The sequence below is a fragment of the Lycorma delicatula genome, chromosome 1 (genome assembly GCF_047948215.1).
Source record: "Lycorma delicatula isolate Av1 chromosome 1, ASM4794821v1, whole genome shotgun sequence".
NCBI classification, from domain to species: domain Eukaryota; kingdom Metazoa; phylum Arthropoda; class Insecta; order Hemiptera; family Fulgoridae; genus Lycorma; species Lycorma delicatula.
Genome location: NC_134455.1, coordinates 230137201 through 230159359, shown reverse-complemented (window position 1 = coordinate 230159359; position 22159 = coordinate 230137201). Strand labels below are relative to the sequence as shown.

Below are 22159 nucleotides of genomic sequence, written 5' to 3'. Positions count from 1 at the left end.
TGTAGTATTCTCTTCATACTAGTTACTGATAAAAATAGTTATTGAACAAGAGACCACTGAAAGCGATAAAAATAATACTAGGGAATACTATAGAATGTTTATAACACAAATACAAAAATATAAACCGCCAACTCTAATCCTAAAAGATGAAGATGGTAAATCCTCACACAATAATAAACAAAATGCAGAAATATTAGCTAAATAATTCAGAAAACTAAATTGTGAAGTACCCACAGAACTCTTCCAAATTGACACAAACACACTTATCAAATCAAACCAAAGCCAAGTAAATCCACCAACATCAAAAGAACTAAACCAATCAATAAAAGAAATGAAAAATCACAAAGCAAGAGGGGAAGACCAGACAGTGGCAGAACTTTGAAAATATTCCTCCAAAAAGACTAAACAGTCTCTTCTAGAAAATCTCCAAAAAATCTGGAAAGAAGAAAAATTACCTAAACACTATACTACTGCACTCATACACCACTACACAAGAAAGGGGGACAAAACCAACCCTGAAAACTACAGAGGAATTTCACTACTAGATTACACATATAAAATACTCTCAAGAATAATACTGAATAAAATAAAAGATCAACTTGAAAATGAACTGGGAGAATATCAGGGGGAATTTAGACCGTGGAGAAAGCTGTCCTGAGCAAATAATCACTCTCAAATTAATAATGGATGAACACAAAATGAAACAAAGACAACTAGTAATATCATGCATAGATTTCCAAAAAGCCTAGACAGAATTCATAGACCATCAATGTTGAAAATACTAAGAAACCTAGGATTACACTCAAAACTAGTAAAAATGATAGAACTAACATTAACTGACACATACTCCAAAATAAAATTCAGAGGAGAAATATCAGAAACATTCCTAATCAAAACAGGTTTAAGACAAGGAGATGGACTATCCTCACTGCTCTTCAACTGCGCCCTAGAATATGTAATGAGAGAGAGGTACAAAAAAGACCCACCATACATAACAATAGAAGCAAGGAAATGTCTAAACCATATCAAAGTAAACTGTCTAGGATTTGCAGATGACCTAGCGTTTCTAGCCAATAATATAGTAACTTCATTGGAAGAACTAGCAGGAAAAATGGGTCTAAGAATACCATATGAAAAGACTAGAATAATGGCCATAAATCCCCTGGTATTGAACCATAAACAGACACAAAGTTGAGCTAGTTGACTGGTTTAAATATTTAGGAGAAAATATCAACATGACCTCAAAGAAAAAATAAACTGGAAAGAAAGAACACAAAAGCTCAATTATGCACAAAATACCACCAAAACAACATATAACAAAAGATGCATCTCAGAAGATACCAAACTCAAGACATTACAAAACTGTAATCAGACCTATAATATCATATGGAAGCGAAACACTCTTCAAACTAAAATCCAACATTTCTTACTCAGCAGAGATGCAAAGAATAGAAAGAAGAATTCTAAGAACATGTATAAATAAAAGACAACTTACTGATGGGGGAAAATGGAAAATCATACCAAAGCAAGAAGTACATAAATACATAGAACCAGCTCTAGACTATTTTAGAAAGAAAATAATCTCCTTCTTTGGACACATAATAAAAACAGAACCGAACAGGCTCGTCAGGAAACTGGCTGAGAAATACTGGAAAATGTCCAAAACACTGACCTGGATAACCAAAATTAAACAACATATGTAAGAACTAGAAATCACAATACAAGATTTACGAAACAAAACTGATAATATAAAAATACTAAAAGAAACAAACTCCAGATTTAAAATTAAAGAAAAGCAAACAACAACAAGGGTTTGTTCAAAAGAACTCAAAAAAGCAAGATCTGACAGAATGAAGAAGTTTAGGGAAGCAATCAAGAAAAAAAAGAAAAAGAAAAGACGAACCCAGAGTTGACTAAGTGGTCCACTATGACCTCAAAATCCTCAAAAAAAAGAAAAAGAATCCATAACGAAGATAAAGACATTAACGGGCAATATTCGTATTTAAAAACCTAAAAATTTAATGTTATGTCAAAAGATTCCACGTATATACAGACTAATTAATCAAAAACGTCCACATAATGTTAAGTATAATTAATACAAATTAGAATGCATTTTTGGTAGATCTTTAATTAAGTGATAATGTATTTTTAAATGATTATAACTGATAAATTAATAATAATTTTTGAATTGAAAGTGCATTTTAAACTAATTCCTTCCTCTAAGAAATTTTTTAATGATGTATTCATGCAAAAATATACATAAATTTTAAACTTATTTAATGAGAAAGAATAGAAAACATATTACAAAACACATATAGTTGATGGCAGCAACAATAATATTAAGAAAATTTAATTCTCATTTTAAATCTTTAGAGATGGATGTTTCATTTGTTATCTTTACGAATAACAGTGCAGTTTTGTAAATATTTATAAGAAAAAAAAACATAAAGTATATTTTATCTTTTTATAAATGTAGTTATAGAAAGATGTGTAATTTTCTGGTGCCTAACTATGTAAAAGGCAACTTATTTTGTAATCAATGAGATGGGTATTTTTTCAGTCGACTAATAATCTAATAATCTGTCAACTAATAACTGAGAAGGGAATGAACCAGCTAGAATGGAATGCAATATCTAATACTTAAATATGACCTTTACAGTCACTATTTCATTATAAGGTAGAACCAAAAAATACTTATTATTACAAAAATTTTAAAAAATCAAGAATAACAGATTTGAAAGTTTACAGCCTTCAAAGTAGTACTTTTTTGGATTCACACACTTAGACAACTTTAGATAAATCTCAAGACATTCTGATCTTTTTCTGGTCTTCTGAAAAGAGTATTTCACAAAAAACAAAGGATAACAATGAAATACTTCTTTGTTATGATTTTCTTCAGGGAACCCATTAAATCGATAAGTTCACAATCAAAAAACACAGTCAGCATTCCCTTCACATAGCAGCAAACTTCTTGGATTATGAAGAATCAGCTGTTTTCGACTGCAAAGATTGAGCCTTTGTCTCTGAATCGCAGCCACAAAGTGGGCTGTCAATTACTTCTAAAGTTTATTAAATTCTTTTTCAAACTAGTAACTTCTTCCTTTTTGCATTCTGTTTCATCTTTTCAAATCCTAAAATCTTGGCCAATTTCATTTTTGGAAAAAGGAAATAGTTATAAGGCGTGAAAACTGATGAACAAGTCAAGATTGTCAAAACTGTGAATGTTTTATTGTGAAAGAAAACCTGTTGGGAGGGAAATCAAAATTTCCTTTTACTTTTTAACTTACCCTCACATATTCAAAATCTAATAACCTGCACTGTATTAAATCTATAATCAGGTAAGTTTAAATTTATTCATTTTTTTATAACTATTAATTTCTAGCTTCTGTCCATGATCTATAACCAATCTTGTAGAGATTAAGTAACTTCAAATAACTGTAAAACAAATTTTAATTGTAATTTTTTTATTTTTGGGTGCTTTAATATAGATGAGCTTTAATTTTATTTGCATTATTTTTTTAGTATTTATGATTCTGTTAAAAATTTTTTAACATGGTACTTAAAGCTTAAAATGTAGTTAATTCTGAAATAGTAATACACACGTTTATAATATTTTTTTATTATTATTACACACATGTAATAAAAATTGTATAATAAATGTAATGTTAATCAATTTTTTTAATGTTTAATAAAGAAAGTAAAATATAATTTAATAAAAAAGTTATAAAGAAATATATAATTAACATAATAAAAAATAGTAACAGAAAGAAAAAGTAGAATTCTTAGAAAACATTAAAAATGGTGTATAAGTAAATTCTCAGCAGGTGAAAATGGCATAAGAATATAGACTATTTTAGAAATTAAGAAAAATGGAGACACCATAAAGAATTGTATCACAACTCAAAATAGAATAAAGTTTTAGCAAGAAGACAGTGACGAAAACCTCAAATAAAGAGGTTGTTCAGGATGTTTTCTGGTACTTTATTCAAAAGCCATTGGTGAGTCAACTTCTGGACTAATTCTAATAGGAAAAGCTATTACTTTTAATAAAAACTAACTGGAAATAAACATTTTAAGCAAGTAGCTTCCAAATTTCAAACAGCAACATGGAATTCAGCAACTTGAAATTCAAAGAGAAAGATTATCAGCAAATAACTCAGCAGCAAATGAATTTTTAACTATTTTATGATTTTTTTGAAAGCTTATGATGAATATTTTGTTTAAAAAAATGTTGAAACAGCCTTTGAATAGTAAGTTCTTCCAAAGAAAACTTCAGTTTCCTGCAAACAATTAGTTCCAGGCTATAAAATGTCTAAAGAATGCATGACATTGTTGGTTGGTGATAACATAACTAGAGATCATGGTTAATCTTATATTGATTGGCAAATCAAAAAGATCATAATCTTTTAATAGTGTCCAAGATTTTCAATTTATTTACAAAAGATTAACAGAGAAAGCATGGATGACTTGTGAAATTTTTTCAGATTGGTTCAAAGTTATTTCATACCGGAATGGAATGCTCTTGAAAGCGAGATATTGTGGTAACAGCATGGAAAGAAATTTTAAATAAAATAATGTCCTGAAACTGATGAAACCCATGGGAAATATCAAAGATATAGGAAAACTTGCAAAAAAGATACTAGGCTACACAGATCAACTTTGAGAGTGTTGATGAATGGACAATCAGCAATCATAATGACCCAGGTTACCCAAATTTTAAGCAATAAGATCATAGAAGCCATACAAGAAAATGATCAACTAACAGCTGAAGAAGACAACAATTTGCAATCAGGGCCATTACAAGAAAAAACTCATAAATGTTTGTCTATCGCTATTACTGTTTGGACAAACAAAAATAATGCGATCCAAACACAGACTTTTTGTTTAAAACAATTATGTGATCTTGCAGCACATAAATAAAGATCAGTTACAAAGTACAGATTGCACATTTCTTTAAGAAGAAATAATGATTTTAAAGGTAGATTTTGGTTACTGACCGTCACTAAATTTTATTATATTAAACATACATACATATTTTTAAAAAATTTTTAAAACACGATATGTTTTACAACATACTGTAAGCTTAATTCAATTTCTCTTCAATACAGTTTTTAAGTTTTTTAATCATTTTTTAACTACATTTTTTATAAAACAGCAAGGTAGTATTAAATTTTAATTTCTTTGGATAATTTTTGTAAATTCTAGTTCTTTTAACAGCAAATTTCTACTCATTGGATTTTTGTAACGTATTACTATATTTGTTCTTTATTATATTGTTGGTACAGTAATAACTGAAGAACATAAGAAAGAAGCCGTAACAAGAAAGGGAGTCTGACAAGGATGTTCCCTATCACCGTTACTTTTTAATCTTTACATGGAACTAGCAGTTAATGATGTTAAAGAACAATTTAGATTCAGAGCAACAGTACAAGGTGAAAAGATAAACATGCTACGATTTGCTGATGATACAGTAATTCTAACTGAGAATAAAAAGGATTTAGAAGAAAAATGAACGGCATTGATGAAGTCCTACGCAAAAACTACCTCATGAAAATAAACAAGAACAAAACGAAAGTAATGAAATGTAGTAGAAATAATGAAGATGGACCACTGAATGTGAAATTAGGAAGATAAAAGATTCTGAAAAATAGAAAAATTTTGTTATTTGGGAAGTAGAATTACTAAAGATGGACGAAGCAGGAGTGATATAAAATGCCGAACAGCACAGGCGAAACGAGCTTTCAGTCAGAAATATAATATTTTTACATCAAAAATTAATTTAAATGTCAGGAAAGGATTTTTGAAAGTATTTGTTTGGAGCGTCGCTTTATATGGAAGTGGAAACTTGGCAATCGGAGTACCTGAGAAGAAAAGATTAGAAGCTTTTGAAATGTGGTGCTATACGAGAAAGTTAAAAATCAGACGGGTGGATAAAGTGACAAATGAAGAGGTGTTGAGGCAAATAGAGGAAGAGAGAAGCATTTGGAAAAAGAGTTAAAAGAAGAGACAGACTTATAGGCCACATATTAAGGCATCCGGGAATAGTTGCTTTAATATTAGAGGGTCAGGTAGAAGGAAAAAATTGTGCAGGTAGGCAATGTTTGGAATATATAAAACAAATTGTTAGCGATGTAGGATGTAGGGGGTATACCGAAATGAAACGACTGGCTCTAGATAGGGAATCTTGGAGAGCTGCATCAAACCAGTCAAATGACTGAAGACAAAAAAAAAATTATATGTATGTATGTTCTGAGTTTCTTTGTAATTTTACTGAAATACATTCATTTTCTTTATATTTTCATCTATTTATTAAATGTGATACCCATTAAACATTAGAACAATATGTCTCAGTATGTATGATGAACCTTTTTTATTTTTCCAATTATTTAAATCCAACCTTGTAAAGATCAATCCAGATAATCAGCAGTTCCACTGTAAAATGGGACACGAATTATCAAAAAGAAATTTAATATATATTAAATCTCCTTTCTTTCCTTAAAATTTTTATTTCATTATTTAAATTCTATTTATTACAAGTAATTTAATTAAGTATAACAATTATAGACATTTAGGTGGTAAATTTTTTCAATATATGTAAGTATATGTATTGTAATGTCTTAATTTGTTTAAGAGATATTATTCCTCTGTACTATTAAATTATATTTAAATTCTATTAAATAAACCACTTGGTACAGAATATTGAGATAAGACATATCTTACTTTAATTTTTTATTAAAGTAATTTCCTGGGATTTTGCATTCTGTCATGGATTGAAATAATTCCATTACTGATTAATAAAAAAAATTGTGAAATTGAAATAAAAATACTAAATAATGAAAACTGCATATTAATTAAAAAAATTACTGCTATCTGTTGCAGTTTTTATAAGACCATCTGCTTCAAACACTGTCTGATGTTTTATAAAATTTAAATTTTGTTTGTATTTATGTATGAAATATTCTTCAATATATTTAATTTTATGACATCTTTATTAATTTTTAATATTTTTAAATCTGTGTTAATATCAGAAACAGAATGTTTAATTCTTATTGGATGGTCTGACATATTAAATTTAATTTATTATTTTTGTAATTTCTATAATGTTCAAGATATCTAGTTTTAAAAGATATATTTGTTTTACCTATTTAAATACCACTACAATCATTACTTTTAATTTTATAAATTCCATACAGATTGTTTATTATTATTATTGGTTTTGTTTTTTAAATATTTTATTATGTGGTTACGGTGGTCTAAATATTTCTTTATTGTAAGTTTTGGTAGTGTTTTCAATGACATAATTAGTTTATAAATACTCATGTATATTTTTTCATTCTTTTGTGTCTTATTATGTACTGGTCATTAGGTGGTTATTTTGTTATTGTTTGTGATAGTTGTTTTTTATAAATATTATTAATTAAGAAGTAGAATCATATCAATTTTCAACTGTTATATGTTTTACAATGTTATCACATTATTAAACTTTTCTTTGTTTTTATATGTGTATTTTATTGCTCTAGTAATCATGTTTGTACATGTTAATTTGATAAGACCCAAGAGTGATTGATTTTTTATGAATTGTTTTTATTAGATGTAGGTATTTTATATACTGGTGTTTCAATTTGTTTATCCTTGTTAATTTTGATACTGACATCTAAATAATTTTACACTCTATTATCTATTTCAAATGTGAATTTAAAATTTTCATTAGCATGTCTACAACAAAAGCATCTCCCGCCAAATGTAAGTGCGTGCGGTAATTCGATTTCTTCAGGCAGAGGGGTGTAATGCAGCAGAAATTCATCAACGAATAAGTAATGTGTACGGTGAAACTTTAATGAGTGACAGCAAAGTGCGACAATGGTGCAGGAACTTTAAAGCAGGATGTACAGATGTTCATGATGCAGGTGGTCAGGGAAGGAAGCGAGTGTCAACCGATGATCTCGTTGAGCGAGTGGATGAGGCAATTCGAGAAAATTGTCGGTTCACAATTTCTGTATTGAGTGATTAGTTTCCTGAAATTTCAAGGTCAGCTCTCTACACCATTGTGAGTGAGAGACTTCAGTACCGCAAACTGTGTGCTTAGAAACATGGCTGAAAACACAGGCGGCTCTGTTCTACGACGAGGGTATTGGAAAGTTGGTACCACGATACGACAAATGTCTAAATCGGAGTGGCGACTATGTAGAGAAATAGCGTAACTATGTTACACTTGTTACTTGTTACAAATAAATTTTTTTTTATTTTCACTGTGGTTTTAATTTCGTGACCGATCGGACCTTGAAGAAAAATAACCCTCGTACTTCTTATAATACTGATGATACCTTTAATCAATTTCGGATCTTTTTGGTTATTCTTTATGGTATGGTGCACAGGTATGGTAGGATACATGTTAATTATGTCCATAATTAACCATTTTTATGTCTTTATTACATTTAAGCTATTTAATTTATTGATTAATTTGTACCCATTTTTTATTTTAAATATATTAGGTAAATTCATTTTTTTCCTAAGAGTTTTATCTATTATTTTAGATATAACAGGAGGCCGGTTTAACATTGATTAAAGATGGGATGATTAATTTATGAATTTTTGGTAGTCAAGTTAATTTAGAGGCATTCAGTTCAAAAGATATAATCTACAATGGTATTTTAAATTATCATTATTATAAGTAAACATTGATCTGAATTTTTTTATTAAACTTTCTAACAGATGAAATCTGTTAGTTGGGTCATTAACTTCCTCAAATTAATTAAAAATGGATACGATATTACTTTAATTAATGATAATTTATAAAAAAAACAACTATACAAACACTGTAACAAAATAACTACCTTACAACCAATAAATAATAAGAAACAAAAGAGTGAAAAAATATGCAAGTATTTATAAACTAGTAATATCATAGAAAACATTAGTAAAACTTACAATAAAGAAATATTTAAACTAGCATATAAACCTAATAACCACATAAGCAAAAGTCAGACGTATATAGTGATCCATAAGGGAACACAAACATTAACTTTTTTAACGTTTCTCTATGCAATATAATATGATTTTCAAGAGCAATAAAAATCAAAAATAAAGTAACAATTAATAAAAACTAAGGATAACTTTAAAGTAATATGTTTGTTGTTCATTAATCCCAATAACACTTCTAATTTTCATTACTTTTCATACAAGACAATACCCACCATTCTATGCTGAATGTATTAAATTATGAAATGTATTAAATTATTTCAGTACTACACAAAATTACCAAAATCTATTTTGAAATATATAATCAACATTTGCAAGTCCATTTTTTGCTTGATTATAACCTAGCATATAATTTTTAAATTATTTGAAAAAAATTGGAAGATACCCAATAAAGTTATAAAAACAAACTCAATCATTTCGTAAGTACTTCTAGAAGCCATATGTTACAAAAATGCATCTGTTATAACATCTCAATTGAGTGTAGTTTATACCAAATTTCTGGAAAACAATCCAAGCTACCTGTAAAAAGAATTTTTCAAAATTTTCTATAATTTTTTTTTGTCTGTTTGTTTAGATAAGAAATTAAATAAAACCATTATGCTTACAACATTCTGCCGTAAGAGATCAAGCTTATCACACTTAAGTCGTGTCACTTCCTGCCGAAGAGCTTCAGCCTGATGACCTCCATCATTACTTGTACTGTCAAGACAAAGACTACAAGCCTTGTTGGGAGTTTCAGCAGAGCTCATACTTTCTAAACCGGTATCACTGTCTGCATATACTGCAGCATCTAATTCAACACTATTCAGTGATGATGAGTCACTTTCTGACACCCTGAAAAATAAAAATTGAAGTTTTTTACACCACGACCATTAATAATAACATTGTAATTAATTAATAATAGCAATGGTTAACACCAAATCATAATTAAGTAGAGTGAAACCTGCAAAACAACATACTCCTTACTTTGACTATTCTAGTATTTTAGCTGATAAATTAGTAGAATAGTCGTGAAATAGTTATCTTAAAATAAGGCTTCTCTTCAGCCATTTTATCACCCAACCACTTCAACCAAATGAGACCTCTTTAGATCTCAGAAAGTGAAGAAAAACTAAACAATGTTCTCCATTTGGACACATTTTGAAAGTTGATGTAACTTAGCTTTAAAAAATCTGTAAAACAAACAGAATTCAGAACTATATATTATGAAAGGAGATTTTTTTTTTTAGGAGTAAGAAATCCAAATTCTTTTGCTGAATAAAATGTTCTTAACATATTTCCAGAAAGGAAGACCATCGAGTTAAAATTACGACTTGTAGGAGACCAAGAAATGAGCCTAATGTTCTGCTTGAGAACAAGGCATTAAGCATTCAAGGTTTGACAAAAAGGAAGATTAAAATGGGTAAGCACAGAACTAGCATATCATTCTCCTAGACAATAATGCAGGTGAGATGTCTTATCCCTTTCAATAACTCCAATCTGAGAAAAACATAGCTTTTTAACAAATCTACATAAATCTTTTATTTAATGGTCCTCTGTGCAAAGAAAAAGGATAACCTTTCATACAAATAATTAATAACTTCTGATATTTTTTTTTATTGTTATTGAATTATTATTTACCATAAAAAATTTTAACAATCAGCAGTTAATAATCATAAATAAATCAATATATTTAAATTTAAAAAAAAAGTTAAAAGAAAAAAGTAGATGAAATTAGATTCAACCTGATGTCCCTTCCCCTTGTAAGATCCAAATGCAGTAAAGCCTGAGTTAATGGAACCTGTATTAACAGAATCCTGTCTACAACGGAAAATTTCCCTGGTCCTGTGAATTTTACCAAAGATATGATGTTAATTTTCCCTGAAATAACAAAAACCTGGCTGACACAGCAACGGAGAAAATCTCATGAGTTATCAGAAACGTTTATTAAGAATCACGTAGAGTACTGTAATTTATGCAAAAAAAATACTTATACCCATTTAATACTATTCATAAAGTACAGTATTAAATTTTTCCACAATATAAAATAGAATACATGTACTGCACAGTACAACAAAAATAAAAATTAGTCATGTCAGAGTTGTAGTTGATAAATTTGCATTTAACACTACATAAATGTTTACATTTTCAATAATCTCATCACAAATCATAATAAGGCGACGACAGACAGACAGAGTGTTAAAACCTTGTACAGGTGATGGCACAAAGTCATCGTTGTTTTGTTGGATCCATATTATAGTTCAGTACCTAAAATTCAGAACTGTAGAGTATGATTATTAGTTTAGTGTCCTTCTGGATCTGTGTATTAGTGTAACAAATATGGCATCAAAAAAAAGTTTTGTTGGACTTAAATACAAAAATAAAAACAATCAAAACCAGAAAAAAGACAAACTGTCCGTTAAAAACTTACTCAAAATATCTGGCGTAGGTAAGACTCATATTTAAAAATAATAAAAACAAATTAAAGAGTGAATGGTTAAAAGGGAGCGGTTCAAATAAAAGGCATACACAAAAAATTGGCAATGAAGAAATTAACAAATTGATTTGGAAGTGGTTTGCAAGTGCAAGGGCAAGAAAGTTACCAATTTCAGAAGTAATTGTACAACACCAAGCAAAGGAAATTAGGTAACACCTATTTCTGAGCTTCAAATGGTTGGCTGGAAAGTTTCAAAAAGTGGTATCAGATTGTGTTTAAAGAAGTATGTGGTGAGGCTGAAGATGTGTGTGACGAGACAGTAACTGACTGGAAAACAAAACTTGCTACTTTGACTGAAAATTACGAACCTAGAAATATTGCAATTGGTGATGAAACCAGATTTTTTTATCATGTACTACCAAGTAACACTCTGCTTGAAAGGACAACGTTGTACAGGAGGGAAGCATTCCAAGGAAAGGTTGACAATTTTTGTTTGTGGTTTTATAGGAAAACTGGAAAGCCGCTCATTATTGGAAAGGTTGATAAACCAAGATGTTTTAAAAACATTAGTAAGACAATCTTCCTGTAGTATGGAGATCCAACGAAAAATCATGGGTGACGTCGTGTATTATGGAGAAGTGGTTGCAAGGGTTTAACACATGAAACAGCAAAATAGACACGTTTTTCTCTTTTTAGATAACACCACAAGTCATTCGGATATTGCATTACGCCATGGTAAATTAGCTTGGTTCCCACCAAATACAACAAGCATTACCCAGCCTACGGACCAGGATGTAATTAAATGTCTCAAATTACATTACCATAGATTTTTAATGAAATCTCTGTTAGCAACTACTGAAATGACACGGTCAGCTACTCAACTGACTAAATCTATATCAGTGCTTGATGCTATAATTTGGCAATCAGAAGCATTTATATGCATATTGGCAGAGACAGTTCAACACTGCTTCTAAAAAGCAAACTTTCAATTGCACATAGCTACAGAAACGGAACTTACAATGACATTTGATGACTTGCAGGAAGAAGTGAACAGGGCATCTTATGAAACTATAATTGCTACTACACAAGATTTTGTTAACATGATCACAAAATTGTGTTAACAGGGACAACTAATTAAAGACTGAGGCTAACATAGAGAATATAGATGAATTTATTGAACACCATGGAGAGAAAACTGATGAAGACAGAAGCAATTCTGATGACGAGGACCGTAACAGTAACGAACGATACAAAAACTAGATTATACAGTAGTGTAGATTTATCCAACCTATTAAACCTTCAGGAATTTTCACTTACATCACTATGTTGTTACATCACTGTTGTTAAACATAATTTGTAAAGCCCAGAAAACAGAGAAGCTGAAAGTAAAACTCAGTACAAAAAAAATATCCAATTTCTTTTCTTATAATTCAGACTAAGTTACGTAATGAACAGTAATAAAGTACATTTAGGTTAATGTAAATTATGTTTACTTATTAAAGTGTATTAGTTTAAGGTACTGAAATTCATTATTTTTCAAAGATTAACAGTACCTAGATTTGAAATTTTTTTAAATTAAAATACGAAAACTGTTCTACAATCCAGTATACTGTTCTGTACGTCTAATATAAAATAGAAATTTTGTGCTTACAAATTTGTTAACAAACTACTGTACAATCCACTGTTTGAAATGAAATGGGGTTCTGGTAAGTACACTACCTACTTCTTTTTAATTGTATAGTCCACTAGTTTGTCCCTGTATTAACTGGAATCCTGTTCACAACAGAAAATATTTTTGGTCCTGCAAAATTCTGTTAACTCAGAATTTACTGTATTTCATTAATTAAAATTTTATTTGGCTATAACTCTGAAACTAATGATTAAAACATTTGAAATCCAAGAAACCATACAAACCATATCAGTCAAAAGAATCCTGTATTTCAGTCAGGGCAACTAAAACTAAAACATGTAAGTCTATATATTGAGAGAAAGCACACAAAGTAAATAATTGTCAAAAATTTATGCCCAACAAAAAACACAAAATAATCTTCTCAGCTTAAAAAAAATAAATAAATAAATAAAATAACTTGTATAGAACTTATATTACAATTGCATTCATAAAACCATTTTATAAACTTTTATAAACTGCATTTATAGATTGTAATATGTGTTTTTAATAGTTTTAAATGCAACTACACTGATATCTGTTCTACAGAAAAAAGACTCTTTTTCTTACTTTCAATTAAGTGTTACAGAAAATTGTATTAAATTTAGGAAAAAAGCTTAAAAATTATACCTTACCTACTGATATTTTAAAAAGATGATAATCATTAACTATTTGCAATTAAATATAAATAAGGATTTAATTCTGAATAGATAAATAGAAAAGAATAATTATTGTGAATTAAATCCAAAGTTTTTAATTGCAGATACATTAATTACTATATAATAAATAATTACCAGTAATGTAAAGAAAATTCTCTTTTCTTTACCTTGGGGTTCGATGTGTATGAATATCTGGACTAGAGACTGGTGAAGAAGGAGGAGTTTTCCTGCCACTACTACTACTACAGCTACCTTTTGATAATGACCTTCCGCTCTATAAACAATAAAACAACTAATTAAAGCAAGATCTTTAAAGTAATAAGAAAAAAAAGTAATTTTAAACCAAGATCATAAATAATCTTTGTTGTTTACGGACAAATTATTATATTTTTCATGCATAAGAGTGACACTGAGAAAAAAGTTTTAACAATGAATATAAAAGTAATCTATGGACAATTGTAGGATCAGATTAATAAAAGTGAATTGGCTTACAATTTTACAGCAAAATGAGACCATAACTAAATCTCACTTTACTTACTACATTGTACTGAAGGAAATTACACTGAAAAATTTGATTAATTAGAAAATAATTACAACTAGCCATCTAATTATAATTCTGATCAGATGTAATTTTTCTGTAAAGAAAAAAATCATATGTAAACACTTTATGTAAGTTCCAAATAAAGTACTACTCATTTAATACTCTCACAATGGAACTTTTTTACACACATGAAAGTAAAATATTCAGTTATACTACTTCAAACACTTTAAAATTATTGCCAGAAACTGGACTAGAGATTTTTCATGAATAAAGTACGTGTAAATGTTACCAGTGTTAATCAGAATACATGAAAACACTACACTAAGATATGAAAAAACCAAGAAATTTCTATAAAATTAGTTTTTATACTATTTCTTTATTCAAACAAACTTAAACAAACTTGTTCATATAACATAATTTATTATAATCGTACAAGTTTCATGAATCAACAGATTAAAATCTATTTTAAATCACAGTAACAGCTTAGTTTAATATTTCAATTTTAAGTGATGTTCTTTAATATTTCTTTTGATGTTCAGTCTTTTGTGATAATAGGAATATTACAGCCCTACAAACAGAAAATATCAATTTAAGAGAATTATATTGATATTCTAGTAGTAGCAGCTAAACACTAATACGTTTGTAAGTTACACAATAAACTGTCCAGTACCCTCAGTAATTTCAGTTTCCACATGTTAAAAGTTTAGCAGAAAAATAGATTAATCAGGATCAATTAATTTTTTCATATTTAATTAAAATGAAAAGTTACAATTCTTAATATAATTTGTAATTTATTAAAACCTTTAAATGAGGATATAAATAAATAAAAGCCAGTGCAACCAATTTCATCTACAAATGTATGCTTAATAAACTATTACAGTATATATTCATTTATCTGGATCCCATTCCTTATAACCACTTCAGCATCTGCATATTTTAAATACATATCTTGTTTACTGTTTAGAAAACTTCAAAACCTCATCTCTTTGTATTTTGGTCTGACTTTTTAATTTCAGGTTGATAAACTATTTTAAACATATATAGTAATTAGTTTTTAAAAATTGGAGTTCAAATTTTTTATATTTATTCCTTACTAAGTTAAAACTTATAGATTGCAAGACCCATTAGGTACATATATGTGTTTATACACAAGTATAAGCTGTTGTAGCCTCAACAGCCTGCTGAACTAAGCCTTCCCTTCTTTAAAAAGATATGAGTTGGTACAGTGGTTGTTATGGTGGCATACCCCAACAAAAATAGATGATTATTTTCAAAATTAATCTTACTGTAAGTAAAGTTTGAATTTATTATCAATACAAACATTAAAAACAATTTCAAATAAGTTTCTATACTTTACACTACATGCTTATTATGACCTCAACAGACTACATGTATTTCCAGATTAACTGGACTTTTGTTCAGCCAGACATGTTCAGTCTGGATAAAAAAGATACCTTTAAGTAATTAAATTTAAATAATAACAGTTTTTCTACATTCTGTTGGTATTTATGAGCAAGTATATACACGGCAATCAATTATTTATTTCTTTAAATAATAAGTACATAAAACATTAAAGACTATAAAATAATGACATAAATTAAGAACAATATAGAGGTGAACTAACAACTGGTGTAGGTGTGTCAGGTACTGCTCCGACAGAAGGTTTCTTGTTGCTGTTATGATTATTATTGTTGTTTTCATTTGGTACACCTTGATTTCTGACCCTAGCAATCAGTGCTTTGCGTACTGTATCAATGAATCGACTTCCTGGACCACTTTCAGACTTAGGAGTATCAGGAGCCATATCCCCACTTCCTCCTCCTTCAGCACCCATAAACTCCCTTGTCTTTTCTCTTAATTCATCACATAGTGAATTTAACAATGATGTTCTTGTTCTCAACTGCAAAAATAATTATCATTAGTCTCTGAAAAAAAATATGCAGTAGAATTACATTTGAAACACATTATGTATTTTATCTGAATGTACAATCTACTATTACTTATTAATACACTATATCACCACCATCACCATCATCATTATTATTATTTATTCAAACATTAGACGTTAAAATTTTAGTTCAACAATAGATATTTCACAGTCTCGTTTGCAATATCAGGGGCATTTAAATTAAAAAATAATTCACACTGATGTTAGACTGAATAATATATATTAAATAATGGTTTGTAGAAGAACTGGATAAACAGAAATAAAAAAATGCACTTCTTTCAATATAAACTATGAGCATAAGTGGGAGTATATATCTGCGTTACAATCGCTGAACTAAGTAAAAACAAAATATTTTTAATGCTTTAAGAAGGATCTAAATAATAACAGTTAAATAATAAATTAACTAATTACAAACAAATTAAAAGAAATAATAAATAAATAACATATTAATTTATAAATTAACATCATGAAAACTTCATAATTAACTCTGCAACTGATTTAAAAATAATCAGTAATCCAGCAAAACACTCAAAAAAATCTTAAAATTATAATTAAGTATTGTGATACATGAAATACTTGCACAGATTGGGAAAACAACAATGACAATCTTTAATATAAAATGGTTTTTCATAAATTAGAATAACATCCCTACAGAACAATATTGAAGAAATAAATATCTTAATATTCGGTTACACTATTCGGTTACATTCACAAAATATTTTTTTACAATGAACACAAGCCTCTGTTTAACATTTCTATAATTGAGTAAAACACCTATAAAGTTTGGTAATAATAATAAAATCACTAAAAATTTCTACAATTTTTATGTAAAAAAATAAAAACAATAACAAAATAAAGTAAAATAATGACAATTACTTTTTTCATTTCAAATTTTATTATTTCAAAATAAATATGGAATTGCTTTAATAATAATCTAAATGCAATAACTTTACTACTACTTAATAAAGCAAGGAAAGGTATTTGCTTTAGATTCAAAAAAATAAAAATAAATACATTAAAAAAATTATCTTCTTTCATATGAAGTGTAACAAGAGAGGATTGACAATATAGAAAATGCAGGGTACTTTTGTAAAAAGATATGAAACAGAGGCCACATTAGGAAAGCAAGTTGATATGCATTCTTATATTCCAAAAAAGCATTCGTTTTTTGCATTGTTTTTCTTAAACGTCATAACAAAAGAGCCAAAAAAAGCAAATTGTAAAATCTATGAAGAAATAATGTTAATGATCCTAAAATAAAAAGTGGAATTTTTATACAAAATATTAAATTTAAAATATTACATTACAAATTACTAAATTAACAGCCCATTCTCAAAATAAAAGTGGTACTTCATTATATATAATTTGAATGTTTCTATATTTAATTTCCACATAAAATGTCTGTACCTCAAGTTTTGCAAATTTTTCAGCTTTATAGCAAGCATTTTCAGCATTAATTAATTTTGTTAACAGAAATTCCTTCAGTTCAGGACCCTTTTTGAAAATAGCTGGTGTAGACAAAGTAGGTCCAAAGAATGGGACATCACTTCTTGCAGTTACACTGATCTTGTACCTATAAACAAATAAAGTAAAGTTTTAGTTAAAATGTTAACATAGATTTAAGATGTTTGACATTAAAATTAATAATAAAACTTCTTATGATAGAACTTCTACTGTTGACAATGATAGTGTTCTTAAGTTTGTAACTAGTAATAAGCAATTTATGCACATGTAATAAAATTTGGCAGTAGAGTTATAAATGACAGACAAAATAAAAATACACAAAAATCAGAATAACACAGGCAAGGAGAGCTTTCTTATGAGAAGTAAATCAAGTACCAATTATACACTATAGAAAAGGAATAAAAGATCAGTAACAATAACTGCGATGTCAAAGAAGATTCATGGAATTTAAAAATGCAGACAACAGAGGCACTTAAAACATAAAATGGGTTGGTGGAATAAAAAATAAAGAGATTATAAATCACAAAAAAAATTTGAGAAAGTTTTAATAATTGACTTATTTTAAGGAATTCACTGTTAGTTATTTCCCGACAAATGAAAATGTTGAGATGAAAAGTGTAAAAAAACAACAAAGAAATCAAATAACAAATAATTAATGACACTGATATATGTAAAAAAAAGAAAAAGAAACTTGACATTAAAAGTGGTACAAAATGAGAGCAAATATTATACAAAATAATTGTTTTTTAATGACAAACCAAACCAAATTTTAGTTAGCATGATGAAATTGACTAAATGGCTAACGTTCTTTTTTAATTAAAAGATGACTTGCTATTTAAGTGCATGAAACTGTGCTTGTAGATTATCATTTCAGAGTTATTATACAATTTTCAGAAAATATCAGTGCAATTCTGCATAATTAAGGAAAAACAGACTACATTACTTCCCAGATGCCCCAGTACAAAATATAATGACAATGATTCTATAAGTAGATGCAAAAATCACAATATTCTTTTACATTTTGCTACCCCTCTTGCTATGTTATTAAACATAACTTGCTATGTTATTAAACATTAACTGCAATATTTTTGGGGCAGTGATACTACATGTAGGTGGTATATAAAAGCAACAAGATGACTCAACAAATTTATTACTTTTGACTTAACTGTTGTTCACATCTTATCACAAGAAACTACTGGTGTCAATAATCTACACTTTTTCTTAATAAAACAGCAAAGAAGAAATATGTAATATTATTATACACATATTGTTAATTCATTTAACATGAAAAATTCACTTTAGAAAAATTGAGATTAGATTTTCTGCAGATAATTAACTTAAAAGAGGCCCCTTCATTTAGTTTAGTCTATATATAACATTATATTGGCAATTGCTTACATCAGCATTTCTCAACCTTTCAGTATTTATAACCCAATTTTCAATCATAATTTTTATCGCCCCTCCCCCACTCATACAATAAGAATGTATACAATAATAGTGTATTTGAGTATTTTGACATTAAAGCTACACCATAACCTTAATTACAAATCTTACAAATTACTAAGAATAAGTAAATTTACTGATATTTGGCAACACCAATCCGCTGCATTGCCAAAACCAGAATCGATGCCTCTCTATTGCTCTCTGTCTTACATCCACCATACTGGACATTCTCGCAGCTTTACAAGAAGTTCAGATTTGTTTCAAATCTTCTGGAACATCTGTGCAACCATCTGCGCATATGTGTATAAATGATGCACTTCATTCAATTCCAGCCAGTCTGTCAAGTTGATCCTTCTATCGCTATCAAATTTATCGTAAATATGTATGTTGTAATTTGCATGTTAATTGCAATTCACAGTATTAAATATTCATGGCAGTAAATTTTAACAGAATCGTGGATATATTTTTAAGTAGCTGTAAGCGAGCATTAGATGATAGTGAAACAACAAGTGCACAGACGAGCATGGTTCTAAAAATAAAATCAAGAAAATATTCTCAAGAATACTTAAATTTTGGGTTTACCAGTACTAAATTAAATGAAGAAGAAAGGCCCCAGTGTGTCATTTGCTCAAAAATTTTGGCAGTAGACAGCATGAAACCTAATAAACTTAAATGGCATTTGAAAACGCTTCATAGCGAGTACGTTAACAAACCCCAAGAATTCTTCAAATTAAAATTAAAATCATATGAAAAAAAACATGATTTTTTAAAAGAATTTGTAAGTGAATGAAAATGCTTTACTTGCCTTTTATTAAGTTTCATATAAAACAACCGGACGTGAAAAGCCTCACACCATTGGAGAAGAGCTTATTTTCCCAGCTGCAACTGAGACTGTAGAGACCATGTTTGGAGATACTTTTGCCAAACAACTACAGTCCATATTTCTATCAAATAAAAATGTTGCTCATTGAATTGGTGATATAACTGAAGATGTACAGAATCAGCTTTTTGGGAAGTTGCGAGACAAATTATTTTCAAATCAACTTGATGAAGCAACAGATACTAATAAAGATGCTCATTTCATTGCCTATGCTTGATTTTGTGATGTGGAAAAATTGAGTCAGAATATGCACCGATGTTGCTCGTTCAATGTCTAGAAGATTCCAAAGTACACAACTACTTGTGAAACAAAAATCTCTGCAATATGTCATATTGCATGTTCCACAGAGAAGCTCTGGCTTCCAAAGAAATGAGTCCTGGTCTGAATATTGTGCTAACAAAGGTTGTAACCACAGTAAATTATATAAAAATGAGACCCCCTAAAATCAAGAATCTTTTCTGCACTTTGTAAAGACATGGATACAGTACATAAGCATTACTATTTTATTGCGAGGCAAGATGATCATCACGTGGGAAATTTTTGCAATGTGTTTATGAATTAAGAGATGAAATCACCATTTTTCTAGAACAGGAAAACTGACCAAAATCAAGTTTCAAGATGGTTTATTTGTGATGGAATTGAAATACTTGGTCAAATTAGAGTGACTCTTCACCTGCAAGGGGCAAATACACATATGTTGGATACAAGCGATAAAGTTAATGCTTTTTGTAGAAAATTGGAACTGTGAAGCAGAAATTTAAAGCAAAAAACTAAGAGATGTTTGCAAATGAGAATGAATGTGTTAAAACTTACAAGGCTGAAGAACAACAAGGCTGTAACTGTTGAAAATCATTTAGCTATGCTGGCAAAGAATTTTCAAAAGTATTTTCTTGCTGACAACAACTTGGTAGCAAGTTACAAGTGGGTTTGGGATCCATTTCAAAATACTTCCAAAGGGCTCTCAACTGCCGAAGAAAAAAATCTTCATAAACTTCACTACAAATGGCAAAATCAAAAGACAATTTAGTAATAAATCACTCTTTGAATATTGGACAGGGGTGGATGATGAGCTTTCTACACTGAAAGCAAGAGCATTTCGTATAACTACTACCATTTTCAACATTCTACCTTTGCATCTTTGCAAAACCTGCTGCGGTGAAACCTTTGCGGTGGCTGCTTTGAAGACAAAATATAGATCTCAGCTAAATATATAAAAAGAACTCCTTGTCTATTTCTAATATTAAACCTTCCTTCGAAAAACTTTGCAATACAAGACCAAGGGAATCACTAATAATTATTAAACTTATAGTTAATTTAGTACTGATAAGTTAATTATTAAATACAGTGTGCAGTACTGATATAATCCTATTTATAAGTGTATTATTTCAGTGGAAATGTGTATTTTATTATTTATTATGTCCGAATTGATTTTGTTTTGCTTTCCTTTCGGTAAATTAATAATTTTTATAAAAATATTTTCTTTTCAATATGCTCACGCCTCCCATTTCAATTAATATTGTCTTTGCAATAATTGTACATTTCAGAAGATGTAACAATTTGATTGTTGACTGTCCTTTGAAGGCTTGCTTTAATCACAGTCCTTTTTATAGTTCCACCAATACCATCATAAGATCCTTTTCCATGGTATGAGGCAAAAAAATGCCATTCAGCTGCGATTTAAAAATCTTCTTGATGGTAGCATAAATTTATGAAATTTTTTGTCAGAAAAATAAAAAAATTGTTTAACTTGTGGTAACAGCGTTTTTATTTTATTTATAACTTGCTTTTGGAAGCAGAAGAACAATGTAGTATTGTGCTTCAAGCACTGTGTGCTTCACACAGTAGTTCTGACTTAGTAATTTTCTTCTTTTTTTTTTTAAACATATGAAAATGAATGTACTGTGGCATAAGTTTTTGACCAGTGATATGACTGAACTTCATCCTGTATCACAAAAGGAAAATTTTGAGAGAAGTCTCCCATTACAATATATTCACCATCCAACAAGTTTTCCTTTTTAATGTTAAGGAAACTAGCTTGTTTATGTGCAACAAAATGATGCCTTTTTAGATTATTTAAGTTTTCAGTAAATTTATCTAAGTACTCTTGAAATGGAAGAAATTTGAGTAGTTAGTTCACAATGGTCAAGAGAAATCCAATGTTTG

At 28.9% G+C, this 22159-nt stretch overlaps 1 protein-coding gene across 8 annotated transcripts in view; it reads right to left on the bottom strand.

Moving 5' to 3' along the window:
- The window catches only part of RapGAP1 (Rap GTPase activating protein 1), a 753456-nt gene that overhangs the window by 8303 nt on the left and 722994 nt on the right, over window positions 1-22159 (bottom strand). For all 8 annotated transcript variants that reach the window (XM_075373977.1, XM_075373968.1, XM_075374012.1 and 5 more), the window contains 4 exons: window positions 17617-17782; window positions 15886-16161; window positions 13888-13994; window positions 9585-9813 (listed from right to left, as the gene is read on the bottom strand). In XM_075373977.1, the coding sequence (XP_075230092.1) occupies window positions 9585-9813; window positions 13888-13994; window positions 15886-16161; window positions 17617-17782 (778 nt within the window). The remainder of the gene's footprint in view (window positions 1-9584; window positions 9814-13887; window positions 13995-15885; window positions 16162-17616; window positions 17783-22159) is intronic.